Here is a 14,539-nt window from a genome sequence, read left to right on the forward strand (position 1 = left end):
TGTTACTTGTGGCTTGGCATAGGTAAATTTATTGCAAAGACAAGGATGAAAAAATGGTCAGAGGCTTAAATATGGAATAGTAGGAAAGATTTGCCTGGTGCAAGTCCTCCAATGAATCTTCTGCTTTAGTTTCTCGATCCTTGATCTCCATCCCTTCCCAAATACCAAAAGCTTAAGATGTGTTAAATTCACCAAAACTATTACGGTGTTTATGTAGTTTTCATTTTGAGACTAAACATGTTGAAGTGTGAAAAAAAAATCAACACATACAAAAGTTGCATTTGCAGATTTTCTCTTGTTGAAATAAAAAAAGTAACCAATTTTTAGTATCCATTTTGAAGTAGATTTTGAAATATGTAATTTGACTGATTTCAAAAAAGGGATTAGTGTACAGAAAACTGCCGGTCAGGATGAATCTTTGACCTCAATTTTCAAGCCCAGGAGATGAGCAGTGATCATTGTATGTACAGTTCATCATAAAATAACTATCGTTGCTGATGAAGCCAGACCATGTGTTGACTTTAGGTTGGCAGAAGATCTCATTACCCTGCTGATATCTCTCAAATGGAAGACAAAGTCTTTAGGAGTAGTGGAGAGGGTGGCAGATAGTAATGCAAAATATATAACAATTTGATTTGCCCACCCCTCCCCCAACTTGCATTTAATGAGTTGATAGAGATTGTTTACTTCCTTCACTTTTCTCAGGGCCATATAAGGTTCTTTTATCATTGTATAAAACGAAATAATTTCACCTGCTGATCAAAATTAAATTTGATAACTATTCATTTTGTACTTTTTTTTGCTTGATCAAAACTTAAATAATTTAACATCTTGTAAAGTAAAATGGCTAAATTTAATTTTGCCTCATTGAAATTCTAAAGTCACAAATCCTGTTGGTTATTTATGTTGATGTTAACTTTTTGTTCTAGATAATTGAGACTGAGAATATGATGGACCGAATTGTGACTGGCTTAGCTGAGTCTAGTATCAAGGTGCGGTTAGCTGCTGTCAGGTATGAACTATTGAAACTTAATTGTCTAAAATTTAATTTGAGTCAATGATAAACATATTATTAGAAACTGAAACTTTGATTATCAACCAATGACATTTTGGATAGATAATAAAATGTGAAATAAATCAGATTTCTGATATAATTAGCTGATTAGGTTTCCATTAAACAAAACATATTCCTCAGTTTTGTAAATACAAAATACAAGTTAAAATATGTTTGAAGGCAGATTCTTGCCTATATTAAAACACTTGTTTACTGTCCTGCAATGTGAGTTTGTTCATATTAACCTATTATTTGGTTGAAAAATAAGAAGCAAGTCGTAGTTCTGTGTTTGAATGACTGGATCAAGACATTATTTTCAACAGAACTACTGCTTACTGGTTTTTTTTTCCACACCATTCTCTGTAAACTCGACACAATTGTGTATGAAAATCCCAGGAGATCAGGTTTCTGCAGTTCTCAAACCACCCCTTCTGGCACCAGCAATCATTCCACGGTCAAAGTCACTTAGATCACATTGTTTCCCCCATTGTGATGTTTGGCCTGAGCACCAACTAAACTCTTGAGCATGTCTGCATGCTTTTATGCATTGAGTTGCTGCCATGTGATTGGCTGATTAGATATTTGTATTAATGAGCAAGTGTACCTAATAAACTGGCCACTGAGTGTAGATTTATACAGCAAGGAATTGGGTCCTTTGGCCCAACTTGTCCAAGCTGACCATCTTCTATCTACTTTCTCTTAAACCTTACGTTCCAAGTAATAAATGATTTTTGATGAAGGCGGATGACTTTCCATTCAGTTGGCAGTCTAGAAATATATCCCTTTGTTTAGGATTACCTTCCTTTTAGTAACAGAGGGCTGTTCTTGCTGGACCCAGTTGTTGCCCTTGTGCTTCTAGCTTGCCCTGCTCATCGTATCTGGATGAAAAGGTCATTCCTTGAAGATGCTCTGCATCCTTGACTCAGGCACTGACATCTTGGCTACGCTGTTCTTAAATATTACAATTATTGAAAAAATTATTAAGTGGACTTTAAGAAGAAAAATAGTTAAGTTTTAAGCATATAAAACACAGTGCATTCTCCTTGGCCTAATCTAGCATACATTTTCCATTGAAGTCACTAAGGTCTTTGAGCCAATGCCACATTTGATCTGACCTTAAATTGGAGTATCAGCTTTTGCCTCGTAATGCTGAGGAATCCTAACAATTCTGGATCCTGCTGCTGTATCCCATGTGGAAGCGAGCGACAGAGCAAGGTGACTGTCACTCAATGAGTCAGATTTCCATGTTTACTATAATATGAGTTGAAGCCTGAGACTTGCTGATAGTTCAGTGGCTGAAAGCTGATGGTTGTAATTGCAACCATTGACTCCAGACCCGTAGGATTCACCCCATTACTTCACACTAAAGAAGTCACTGCATGTCATTGACTTTTTACTTTCTGAGGCTGTGAAAGATATTTTAAGTTTTCTTTGCTTCCAGCATCTCAGTCACATCATTTAGACTTCTCAAGGACTACATATGAAGCCAATGTTTTCAGAATCTCTAGTAGCTCTCTTTGACTCGGGTATTGCTGAAGAGTTGATGAATTTCTTTTTAAGTTAGTAAATCAATCCCAGTGCCAAAACTACCCAAGTAATGTATGATGAGCCTTTGCAAAATTAAAAAGAGGGTAACTCACTTTTATATTTTGTCGTTATTGTATTATTATTTTAATGAAGGTCCAATTGCATTAACTTTTGATTTTTTTCCACACTCCAGGGTTTCCTTTTAATTATTCATAACCCCTGATTATGGAACCTTCAATCATCACCTTTTTTAATATTTCCCAGTTAGATTAATGTTCCTTTATTGATATTGTTTACAGAATGTTCAGTATTTCCAAGCTATCTACCTATTAACCTGGATATATTCTCCTATATAGTACAGAGTCGAGACCCAACATTGAAAGCACTCATTACTGCATGCCATGTAGACAATTCTATTTTTAACCCAATTCTCTGGCCCTTAACTTTCAAGCTGTTCTCTTAACTGAAAAGACTGCTGGTAATTCCAATTTTCTCAATTTCTCATGGCAACTTCCAGCATGGAATCCTTATAAATTAATGAGTGCACCATTTTAATATCTTTTTGGTCTCATTTTCAACAGAGTTTGCTGAACCTTAGTGACCAGTTATACTCTTCTTGAACAATACTTGTAGTCTTTACTGCAACTTCTGTTATTGTAACTTCATTGTCTGAAATGTTGTTTTGTAAAATCCATCTATCATAAGGCTCAGGAATATTCCCAATCGGTTCATCTTTCCAAGAGACCATTTACTCCTCCCTTATATATTATTGTTACAATGATTACACTATTGATATTCAGCTTGTTTTTCTCTACTTCATTGTGTTCTCATTTATTTATTTGGGAGGCATGATATTAGCTACCTTCTGATCCTTCACTGTCTCTAAATCCAGTGGATTCAGGAAATTATAATAAATATTACCTATGGTTTTTATTTGTTACATTTAACACTCGGAGGTGGGGAAAACTGGTTCTGGTTGTTTGTGTCAGTTTATTCCTGTGAATGTTTCTAAATCAATTATAAATTAGTTCTCAAAAGGTTCAAAGTACATTTATTATGAAAGTATGTATAAATTATACAACTTTGAGATTCATCTGTTTATAAGTAGCCACAAAACAAGAGTAATATTCAGTAATCTTCAGTGACATTCAGTTTTACCTAAAAAAAAAAAATTAGCAATATAGACTGCGATTCCAAAAAGAAAAATACAGGGGTTGTCTAATTGTCTGCCAAACCAGCCTTCCGCTACTGATAAGCATCAGTCTGTTTTTAATAAATTGTTATGTTTGGCTGCTTCAGGTATCGACAGCAGTGTGTCTTATATAATTTCATTTATTTGGAGATACAGTGCGGAATAGGTCCTTCAAGCCAAGCTGTTCCAGTAACCCCCGTTTCAATCCTGTCCTAATTACAGGATAACTACACTGGTGCCCATCTGGCATAATCATAGTGTTTTTAATATTTGATCATTCTATTCTCCTGTACAAAAGAAGGATAATCATTTGTCATAAACATTTATATACTTACTTTTAAGAAGATTTGTTTACTTTCCCGACTTCCATTCCCAGGTGTTTGCACAGTCTGTCCAGGTCGGTACAACAGCTTCGGACAAGTTTTCAGGATCATACTGTATGGAAACCACTAATGAAGGTAGAAGTAAGATACACTTATAGTAGTTCTGATTATATCAGAATAAATCTTAAATATTTAATTTCCCAGTGGAGTTCCAGATTTTAGGAAATAAATATTGCTGCTGCCATTCCTCTGAAAAGTGTGATGCAGACATGGAAGTTGAGTATAATTATATATTGCCATTTTGTACCAATTAAGGCAATTGGTACACTGAGTATTTCAGCTGTGAATTCACTCTACTAAATATGTCAGTGACAGTGATTTTAACAAATTTTTTTGCCTGCAAAGAAATAGAGGCACTTAACTGGTGACTCTGAATAAAATTATTTCAGTATCTAAGAAACAATCCACTAGTAGATTTAATATTAGTATTCAACTGTATTGTATTCAAGATGCGTGCTTAATGAAAATATGGCATGTTTGGAATTTAGTGTGAAGTCAGTATACTTAAAATATAAAATTTCAATTTAGTAAATTGCAAATAAAATTTTAGGAGTAAAGATCAGGTACAATCTTGTGAAATAGAAGAAAAGACAAAAAAGTTATGGTTCTTCTCCAACTCATTTGCAAAAATCATTGAATATAGAAATCATACTTTACAACTTGGAAGTAAGTTATTCCACCAAATATATTGAAGTAAAATGTTTCAAAGTAAAGGATGTTTATTATTTAGAAAATTTATGGATTATATTCATTATCACATAATTACCGTAATACAGATTTCAAAATTATACTAACGTAATATAAAAGAAAATACCTGCTGCGCAGCTAAAAAGGGTTAATTGAACAGGAGCATTTCAGTTACTGTTCAGTTATGCACCCATGCAGTTTCGAGGGAACAGTGCTCTAATCCCATTTTGCCCAAATAGTTGCAACCTTTTTTTTCAAATTATTTCCTACTTCCCATTTGAAAATTAACGTTCAATCTGCACCCACATTCTATAAGTCACAGCACTCTAAATTCAGTCACTCTTGTACTTTCATGTATGCCTCCTCTGTCCATTTGACAGCCATCTTACATTTTGTGCCCCTTGTTTGCAGTCCTTCAGCCATTGGTGGTTTCTTTTTATTTACATTGGCTAAATCTTCATAATTTAAGGAACCAATTTCTTTTTAATTTATTGTTCCATCAATGGTAATCTGATTGCTCATCAGTGAAACCATTTTTAGCAAACCATATATTTAACTTCAGAAATTTGACAATTGGATACAGTATTCCAACTGAAACTATTTCAGTGTTCTATGTGAATTGATCATAACCTGATCTTCAGACGCTTCTCAGGATTATAAATAAATCCCAGGGCCCTGAATATATTACTTGTCCTGCTCTCAATCATCCTCATGTCTTCCCTTCTTTCTCCTTTGTATGTGTATCATATCTCTACAGTCATCCTACAAAATGTAGTACCTCACTTCAATTTGATTCTCATTAACCTTATTTTAGTCAGTTCTGCCAACCTATAAATGTCTTTCTGAAGCCTATTGCCAGTTCTTTAGTTTGTCATACTTCTGTGTTGCTCATCATCGTCAAATTTCAAAAATTTCACATTGCATCTGAGTCATGTTTGTAATTTTATGTCTAAGTACTGAAACCTTGGAGATCTTCATTGTATTGCTACTTACACTCCGGGAAAAAGCTTTTTTCTCCTTATTCAGTTTAGTATTCGTTTTTTTAATACCACCTTTATTTCGTGGACTTTGATTTTTATAGCAAGCTTAATATGTGGTGTTCAAATACATTTTGTTTATCCATTTACACATCAATTGCAGCATCCTTATCCATCCTTTTCCTACCTCATTAAAGAAAATCAATTGTTAATCAAAGCCCCATATGGTGCTCACAAATCTGTGCCATTCCTTCTTTATTTGTCTGTGCTCATTGAGGTTGGCTGTTAATTTTCTCCTGGATTATTGAGTTTTAATACTTTCCCTTTACTAAGATTAGGGCAATTGATTTGCTGTTACCAGCTTTATCTCTTCTGAAAATATATTCTTGTTACACAGCTTAGAATACACCTGAATCAGTACTTCTGTTGCATCCAATATCCTGAGCAGGTTTACTGTAGCTTATAAATGCCCTTTTGCTCAGTAAATACCGATGTAAATAATGACTTAGTGATGTAAGCTTGTCTGCTGCCTTTAACAGTGGGTTTCTATAAGTGTCTAATCAGCCTTGTTGCTGCTTTGGTAATGGTTTTAGGATTAATTTGCTCTTAGAGAACTTTTGAATTTTCTTTGGGTTAGTTGCCAAACTGATATTCAATGTTTACGATCACCCTGTTTTTTTTTAATCTGGTGCAGACTATAATATTTAGCTTGATTCTCTCTTGTACTATTATTGGTCACTTGCTCCATTTCTTCAGTTTATTTTAAACAATTTAATCAGCCAGTGAGCTTTGATTTCCCACCTTTTTCTTCTTATGGACTCTACTAGTTGCTCCTTTACATTTCTGCATGTCAATTTACCTTAGCCAGATCCTTCTTTGAAACATTGAAAACCTACAGCACAATACAGGCCCTTTGGCCCACAAAGCTGTGCCAAACATGTCCTTACCTTAGAACTACCTAGGATTACCCATCGCCCTCTGTTTTTCTAAGCTTCATGTATCCATTCAGAGTCTCTTAAAAGACCCTATCGTTTCCGCCTCCACCACTGCCGCCGGCAGCCCATTCCATGCACTCACCACTCTCTGCGTACAAAAACTTACCCCTGACATCTTCTCTGTACCTTTGATGTGGTAAACTCATCCCTCCTCCAGCTCAAAAACTTTATTCTACTTTTATTCAAAACAAGTGCTGAGAAGCTGGAATTCTGAAATAAAAGATATTATTTTACAGAATCCCTATAACTCGGTGCATCTCATCCTTTTCTTTTGAACTTGGTGGTGAGTCTATTTGCAGAATAGGAGCTCAATAGACAATGAACCCATGAATGCTACCTTAGTAATTTTTCCCTCTCTTTTTGCACTAATTTAATTTTTTAAAAATATATGCTTATTGTAATTCATAGTTTTTATTATTATGTATCACAATGTGCTGCTGCCGCAAAACAACAAATTTCGCGACATACCTGATTCTGATTCGGAATAAAATGTCATCTGAACTTCTAACGTGTCTGTTGTGCATTGAAAAGTGGAGTCACAGGAATCAGGGATGAGATGAGTTGCAAGTGTTTCTGCTAGGATACAGTAAACACAACCTGGCCCAATGTGTTATCCATGAGTATTTAAATCATCAATTGGGCTGATCAGCCAATCAGATTGAACAATTCTCCGAGCAGACCAATAAATAGCAGGCACAGATTGTAGTGAATTTTGTAATCAATTTACAAACGTCAACATAAAGTTTGACACAACATAACAATAAATATCATTAACATTAAAGACCAACGGAATTGTTAAGATTTGTGTATTAGATTTTCTGATCTAGAGAGATAGTTTATTAATATTATTGATCTATTGCGCTAGGTTACACTTCATTCAGTTAGCTTTGTAATTTTCAGTTAAATGGCAAGAATGGTGTATTGTAGTTGATATTCGTGGCAGTCACTAATCTGTGTTGGTTGTTTTTATGTTGCATAGTCACTAATGACTGTTTCAGATATTGCTGTGCATATGTGGACATGAGTCGTCAGTTTGGTGTCAAATCCTGGCAATTTTGATATTGTTACAACTAAAAATTCATTGTCATTAAATTCACTGACTGATGTTCTGGTGCTGGTAGCAACTGTGAACAATTATCAGAATCAGGTTTATTATCAACAGCATGTGATGTGAAATTTGTTAACTTAGCAGCAGCAGTTCAATGCAATACATAATATAGAATAATAATAATAATAATAATAATAATAATAATAAAATAAGTAAATCAATTACAGTATACATCTATTGAATAGATTAAAAATCGTGCAAAAGAAACCAAATACTATATACAGTATTTAAAAAAGTGAGGTAGTGTCCAAGGGTTCAATGTCCATTTAGGAATCAGATGGCAGAGGGGAAGAAGCTGTTCCTGAATCACTGAGTGTGTGCCTTCAGGCTTCTGTACCTCCTACCTGATGGTAACAGGGAGAAAAGGGTTCTCCCTGGGTGCTGGAGGTCCTTAATAATGGACGCTGTCTTTCTGAGACACCTCCCCCTGAAGATGTCCTGGGTATTTTGTAGCCTAATACACAAGATAGAGCGGACTAAATTTTTAGTAAATATTTAGAGCAGTCCTTTACTGAATCGTCCTCACTGAGTGATCTGGATTGCTCACTCTGTGGTCTGGCCTGTTTTGAATTTGGAGTGTTAATCTTTACTAATTAATTAGTTCTGTGGTCTAAAATTATTAATGTTTTGTACTGATCTTTAACTAATTAACATACTAGTGCAACTTATGCAATCTTAGCCAACAGTAATTCTGACATAGGAAATCTTTGGGTTACTGACAGTTCTCAGAATCCTTACGTGACCTGGGAAATGTCTCTACTAATAAAGAACAGTTCTGCTGCTCAGTGGAAGGTGAAACAAGGCAACTTCTGAGTTGTGGATTCTCTGTGGTTCAGCACCAGTCACGTTCTAAGGGTACTGGACTGGAGAGTTTCAACCTGCACTAACATACGCTTCAATCGTGACACAAATGTGTGTCAGACGAATCTTCGCTGATTGTGGGGAAAAAAATAGTGAATTAAAATGTTCTAATTGAGAATTATTTTCATTTTGTCTAAAATTTTTCAGACTGTTTAAAATAAAACGTAGTGTCAGCAGTAATAAATATTGATGTAGAACAGTACAGCGGTAAACAGGCTATTTGTTTTGCTGATCTTGATGCCAAATTACACACCCATGCGTCATGCATATTCCTCCATTCCCTTCATATTCATGTGTTTGTCTAAAATCCTCTGAAACTCCATCAAACTGTCTGTTTCCACTACGACCTGTTACAGACACCTAGTGCACTCTGCTTTTAAAAAGAAACTTGTCCCTCACATTGCCTTTAAATTTATCCCCTCCCCCCATCCTTAAAAGCATGTCTTCTGCTGTTTGACATTTCTATCCTGGGCTAAAGATTCTGACTGTACCCTCTCTATGCTAACCTCTATCAGGTCTTCTCTCAGCTTCTGATGCTTCAGGGAAAACAAACTGTTTCTCACCCTTTTCTGATAGCTGACACCCTCTAATCCAGGTAGCATTCTAGTAAGCTTGACCTGCACCCTCTCCAGTCTCCATATCCTTCCCATAATGGGGCAACTGGAACAATGTGCTATGTTCCAAGTGCAGTCTGACTAAAGTAATTTCTCAAAAGAGTGATGCATTATTCAATTCTGTTAATTCAAGCCATTAAGTGCTTGAAATGAGCTAAAATTCAGAGAAAACCGTTCACTTACTAAGGAAGTTACAGGGTGGTAAATCTCGCAGTAACAAGGTGGTAAAGCAACTTTATATCTGTTACTTATAATTGTCCTAAATTAAGTATGTAGAAAGCACCTGTTATGCTTTGAAGCAAAACTGAGTAAAATTTATATCTTTATATTGTAAAAGAAATAACTTTAGTTCAACATAACTAACTTCCTAGAGCCTTGTAGGAGCAAAAATGGTGGAACTATGTCCAATTTGGCACTAGTTAGCGTTAATATCTCTGCCAAAGAATCAGCATGTTTGATCAGTTGATTTTTTAAAGTCTTCTGCCTCTTAGTGCTGATGGTTCACATCATTCCTCAGGAATTAATCTGTTTAAAGATGGATTTTTACTCAGCTTCAAGGATATGAGTTTACCAAGACTTTACCAGAGGAGCCAGACAATCATATATGATGATTATGTGTCTTTTCCCCCCTTTGTCTTGATAGGAATCATATTATATTTTATTTTCCTTATTTATTAAAGGGGATTTACAGTGATTAATTTTGTCTAGCTTATTGTGTCACAGATTTGGTAGTTGTACTTTTGATCTTTTGGCTTGTTGTGATCCAAAAGTATATTGCCACCGCTCAAGAAATTATTAGCTTTTAATGTTTTTCATAATTCGTGGATTGTTTTATTTCACTAATTACTCAGGCCTAGTTTAGAAGATAGTAAGTTTCTAAAAGAAAATTTTCTGGGAAGAAAGAATAATATTCATATATCAGTTTTCACTAAAACAGAATATCCCTAAGCAGTGAGGCAGTTCTGAAGTGTATCTATGGTGATAAGGCAGAAAATACAGTAACAGTGTACAGTTTACAAAGTAATATTTTGTTGTGCTAAAATAACTTGGTAAATGCAAAGTCAAAGTATCTTGGTTGTTGTCATTTTATCTTTCAGTTATTACAAAATGCACCCGACGAAGTCCTTGTAGTAGCATCATCAACACTATGCAATCTTCTCCTCGAGTTTTCCCCAAGTAAAGAGGTTAGTCTTTAGCAAGTTACAGAGTATTTGGGATTTTAACTTAGCAATGATGATTTGTTAGTCTTTGCACTTGGCATTCATCATTAAAGAAGCGCACTGGTATTTGACAAGCCAAATTTTAATATTAACCTCATCATTTAATTTATAATTTCAATATTCACAATTGCATTTTATTACAAATTACAACCCCTCTATATTTTCTGATTGTTCCATTATAAAATTCAAATAAACACATCTTCTTTGATAAAACAGAATAAGTGAGAATAGCGAGTGAACTGAAATAATGTGTAGCTTGGCTATTGAACTATTGATGTTCAAGGTGCGGCTCATTTAGTTGTGAGAAAATATGTCTCTTAATTGTGTCCACTATCAGAACTGGGCATTTCTGAACTAGATTTCATTTACACTGAATTTTTGAGTTGCCCTGAGTAGGGAACAGAATTATTTTCAACATTTAAGTATGTTGAATGTGATTTTATTAAAATTTGATAACTTTTAAAATTCTGATTGGACCATTTGGGAATAGGAAAGTTAGCAAAATCCATGAAAATATTTTTGAAAAATACAGTGTAATGTTGTATGTTACAGCCAATATTGGAATCAGGTGCCGTGGAGCTGTTATGCAACTTGACTCAGAGTGAAAATCCAGCCCTCAGAGTAAATGGAATTTGGGCGTTAATGGTAAGTTCACGTGGTAAATCATGGTACGGAAATTCACATTACTTAGTATTAATAAACAACTTATGGATATTATACATGATGATGCTAGAGTTTTCATGTCTACCACTGTAATCACCTTCATCACAGAACCTTATGGTTTCATTTAGATATGTTACATAGTTATACCTCTGCAATATATTTGTAAAATCCCATAGATGCAGATGCATATTCAGTCTCTGCACTGTATAAATTATGTAAGGGTGCCTCTGAGTAAAGGCTGTAAAAATGTTCTACTGTAAGGGTTTGTGATGGACAGTGTTACAGATTATTTCAAGATGAGGCAAATTTTTCTTTTGAAGTCTCATTGTATGTAAAGTGGACAACTTTAAACAGTCAGTAAACACTTGATCATGCTGGAATAGACACCTTACATGTTAGAGCTGCCTGTGGTTTCATTTATACCATCACCAACTACTACCCCTACTCCCCACTGCTCAGAGTTGAATACAGAAAGCAATACTGCTCATCTTTTGAGTTGGGAAATGAGGTCCAAACAACTGAGACTCAGGCAATGAAATCCAAAGGTCCAGACAGAAGATGAACTGTGGGTTAAATGTTGAATTCTGTCAAATCTCTCATTGAATTTAACTACATTTTTTACATATGAAGTATTAACTATTAAAATTGAAGTAAATAACTAGATTAAATACAATTTTAAGGTTCTGCTGACATCATCATCCAGAATGGCAGCTTAAGTCAATAGCTCCTCTGGAATAGCGCATATTTTGCCCCGTTAATGCATCAAATATAAGATCTTTAGAAAATATCTGAATTGAAAAGAGGGGCAAGAAAAGGGAAAAAGAATAGAGATATTAAAAGCATCACTGCGGAGCCTATGGACGAGAGGGGTGCAGCGAGCAGCTCTCCTACCCGACTGCGTAGTAGCGAGGCTGATGATGGGCCTCGTTCAGGCGAAGCAGCAAATATGATCAAAATTCTGGAAGAGACACGTGAGTTCCAAGAAGATATAATGCAGCAAATAATTGATATCAAGTCAGAGCTCGCCAACGTCAATCAAAAAATAGCGGTGGCAGAGACACAAATTGAGAAGGTGGAAGATCACGTGCGAAATGTGAAACAGATACAAAGTAAGACGATAAAAATATTAAATCAACAAGAAAGTAAACTGATTGATCTAGAGGCAAGATTATGTCGGAAAAATATAAGGATATACAATGTTCCTGAAGGAGCGGAGGGTTTGTCTATGATGGAGTTTGTACGAAAGTTGCTGCGGGACGCACTTGAGATTCCTTCGACTATGGAGCTTGAAATTGAGAGGGCGCATCGTGCACTCACCCTGCGGCCTACTGGAGACAGAGAAGATAAGCGATCTCAATAGTAATTGGATTCCTTCGATACAGTACCAAGGCGGAGATTCTACAAAGGGCCTGGGGTAAGAAGAGGGTTTTTTTGGATGGTAAATTAATATATTTCGATCAAGATTACCCCTCCGGTGGTCCTGCAGAAACATAAAGAATACTCTGAAATTAAGCAAATATTAAAGCAAGGGAAGATTAGATTCCAGACTCTGTATCCCGCTGAACTGCGGGTGTTTTATGAAGATGGGATCCAACTGTATCAGACAGTGGAAGAGGCGACGACAGACATGAAGGCCAGAGGGTTGCCCGTCAGTGTGATCAAACCAAGGGAAAGCCTGGCTGAGCAGTTATCCCGCTCTGCTTGGGAAATACTGAGAGAATCGAGAAAGCAGGGGACGGCAGGAGGGCGAGAGAAATATATCAGGAAGAGACTGTGAGTTTTCAGAAGACAGACCTCACCCCCTCCAGAAGAGCCATAAGGTTTGGCTAACTTCAAAAGTGTTGAGAAGCTAAATGGAAGCAAAAATAGATGGTGATATACCTATCTCGAGAAATACTTATTATAATGTGGATTTTATATTACTTAATTATTCTTTTTTTATTCATTCATTCACTCCTTTTCCCCCACCTAAATGAGAACATATATATATAGGAGGAATGTAGGAATACACAGGGAAATTTTTTCTGTGTAATGGATATAGATTTGTTTACTTACTTTTATGGGTACTGCAATGGGAGCCGTCAACTCACAGGTAGGAGGGGTTATTTCCCCCCCCCCCCCCCCCCCCCCCCAGCTAGATGTTTCCTTTAGCTCAACCCAGGGTCATCTACTAGAGGCCTTAGCATTGGAATCACACCTTCGTTGCCTTTTTAAAAATTATTATTTGCGTTTCTTGGTTCTTAATTGTTCAGGGAGTAGATCGATTAATCTTTATTCTGCTAATTTCAATGATATATTGACAGATAAATACATATGGCTAAGGACAAAGTAAAATTCATTTCTTTTAATGTCAGTGGGCTATTAAATCCAATCAAACGTAGTAGAATTCTATCCAAAATGAAAAACGAACAAGCCCATGTAGTATATTTACAGGAAACTCATTTAAGTGATAATGAGCATGGAAAACTGAAGAGAATGGGTTTCACTAATTTGTTTTCCTCCTCATATAAATCAGGGCATAGGGGAGGAGTTGCTATTCTTATTTCAAACAAGCTAAATTTTGAAAAAGTATTCGAAATGTGAGATAAGGAGGGCAGATATATTCTGGTAAGGGAGAATATAGATGGAAATTCATTTGCTCTATTGAATACATACACACCGCTAGGAAGTGATTTTGGTTTCTTTCAGAAACATAGAAAATAGGTGCAGGAGTAGGTCATTCGGCCCTTTGAGCCTGCACCGCCATTCAGTATGATCATGGCTGATCATCCAACTCAGAACCCTGTACCTGCTTTCTCTCCATATCCCCTGATCCCTTTAGCCACAAAGGCCATATCTAACTTCCTCTTAAATATAACCAATGAATTGGCCTCAACTGTTTCCTGTGGCAGAGAATTCCACAGATTCACCACTCTCTGTGTGAAGAAGTTTTTCCTCATTTTGGTCCTAAAAGGCTTCCCCTTTATCCTTAAACCGTGACCCCTCGCTCTGGACTTCCCCAACATCGGAAACAATCTTCCTGCATCTAGCCTGTCCAATCCCTTTAGAATTTTATACGTTTCAAAAAGATCCCCCTCAAAATCTTCTAAATTCCAGTGAGTATAAGCCTAGTCGATCCAGTCTTTCTTCATATGAAAGTCCTGCCATCCCAGGAATCAATTTAGTGAACCTTCTCTGTACTCCCTCTATGGCAAGAATGTCTTTCCTCAGATTAGGGGTCCAAAACTGCACACAATACTCTAGGTGCGGTCTCACCAA

General features: G+C 36.0%; 1 protein-coding gene across 6 annotated transcripts in view; it reads left to right on the forward strand.

The window, feature by feature from the left end:
- armc8 (armadillo repeat containing 8) overlaps positions 1-14,539 on the forward strand; it is a 133,500-nt gene that overhangs the window by 68,223 nt on the left and 50,738 nt on the right. For 5 of the 6 annotated variants that reach the window (XM_073046881.1, XM_073046880.1, XM_073046877.1 and 2 more), the window contains 4 exons: positions 930-1,012; positions 4,150-4,237; positions 10,496-10,582; positions 11,171-11,263. In XM_073046881.1, the coding sequence (XP_072902982.1) occupies positions 930-1,012; positions 4,150-4,237; positions 10,496-10,582; positions 11,171-11,263 (351 nt within the window). The remainder of the gene's footprint in view (positions 1-929; positions 1,013-4,149; positions 4,238-10,495; positions 10,583-11,170; positions 11,264-14,539) is intronic. The other variant, XM_073046878.1, reaches the window with a different exon arrangement.

The sequence above is a fragment of the Hemitrygon akajei genome, chromosome 5 (genome assembly GCF_048418815.1).
Source record: "Hemitrygon akajei chromosome 5, sHemAka1.3, whole genome shotgun sequence".
NCBI lineage: Eukaryota > Metazoa > Chordata > Chondrichthyes > Myliobatiformes > Dasyatidae > Hemitrygon > Hemitrygon akajei.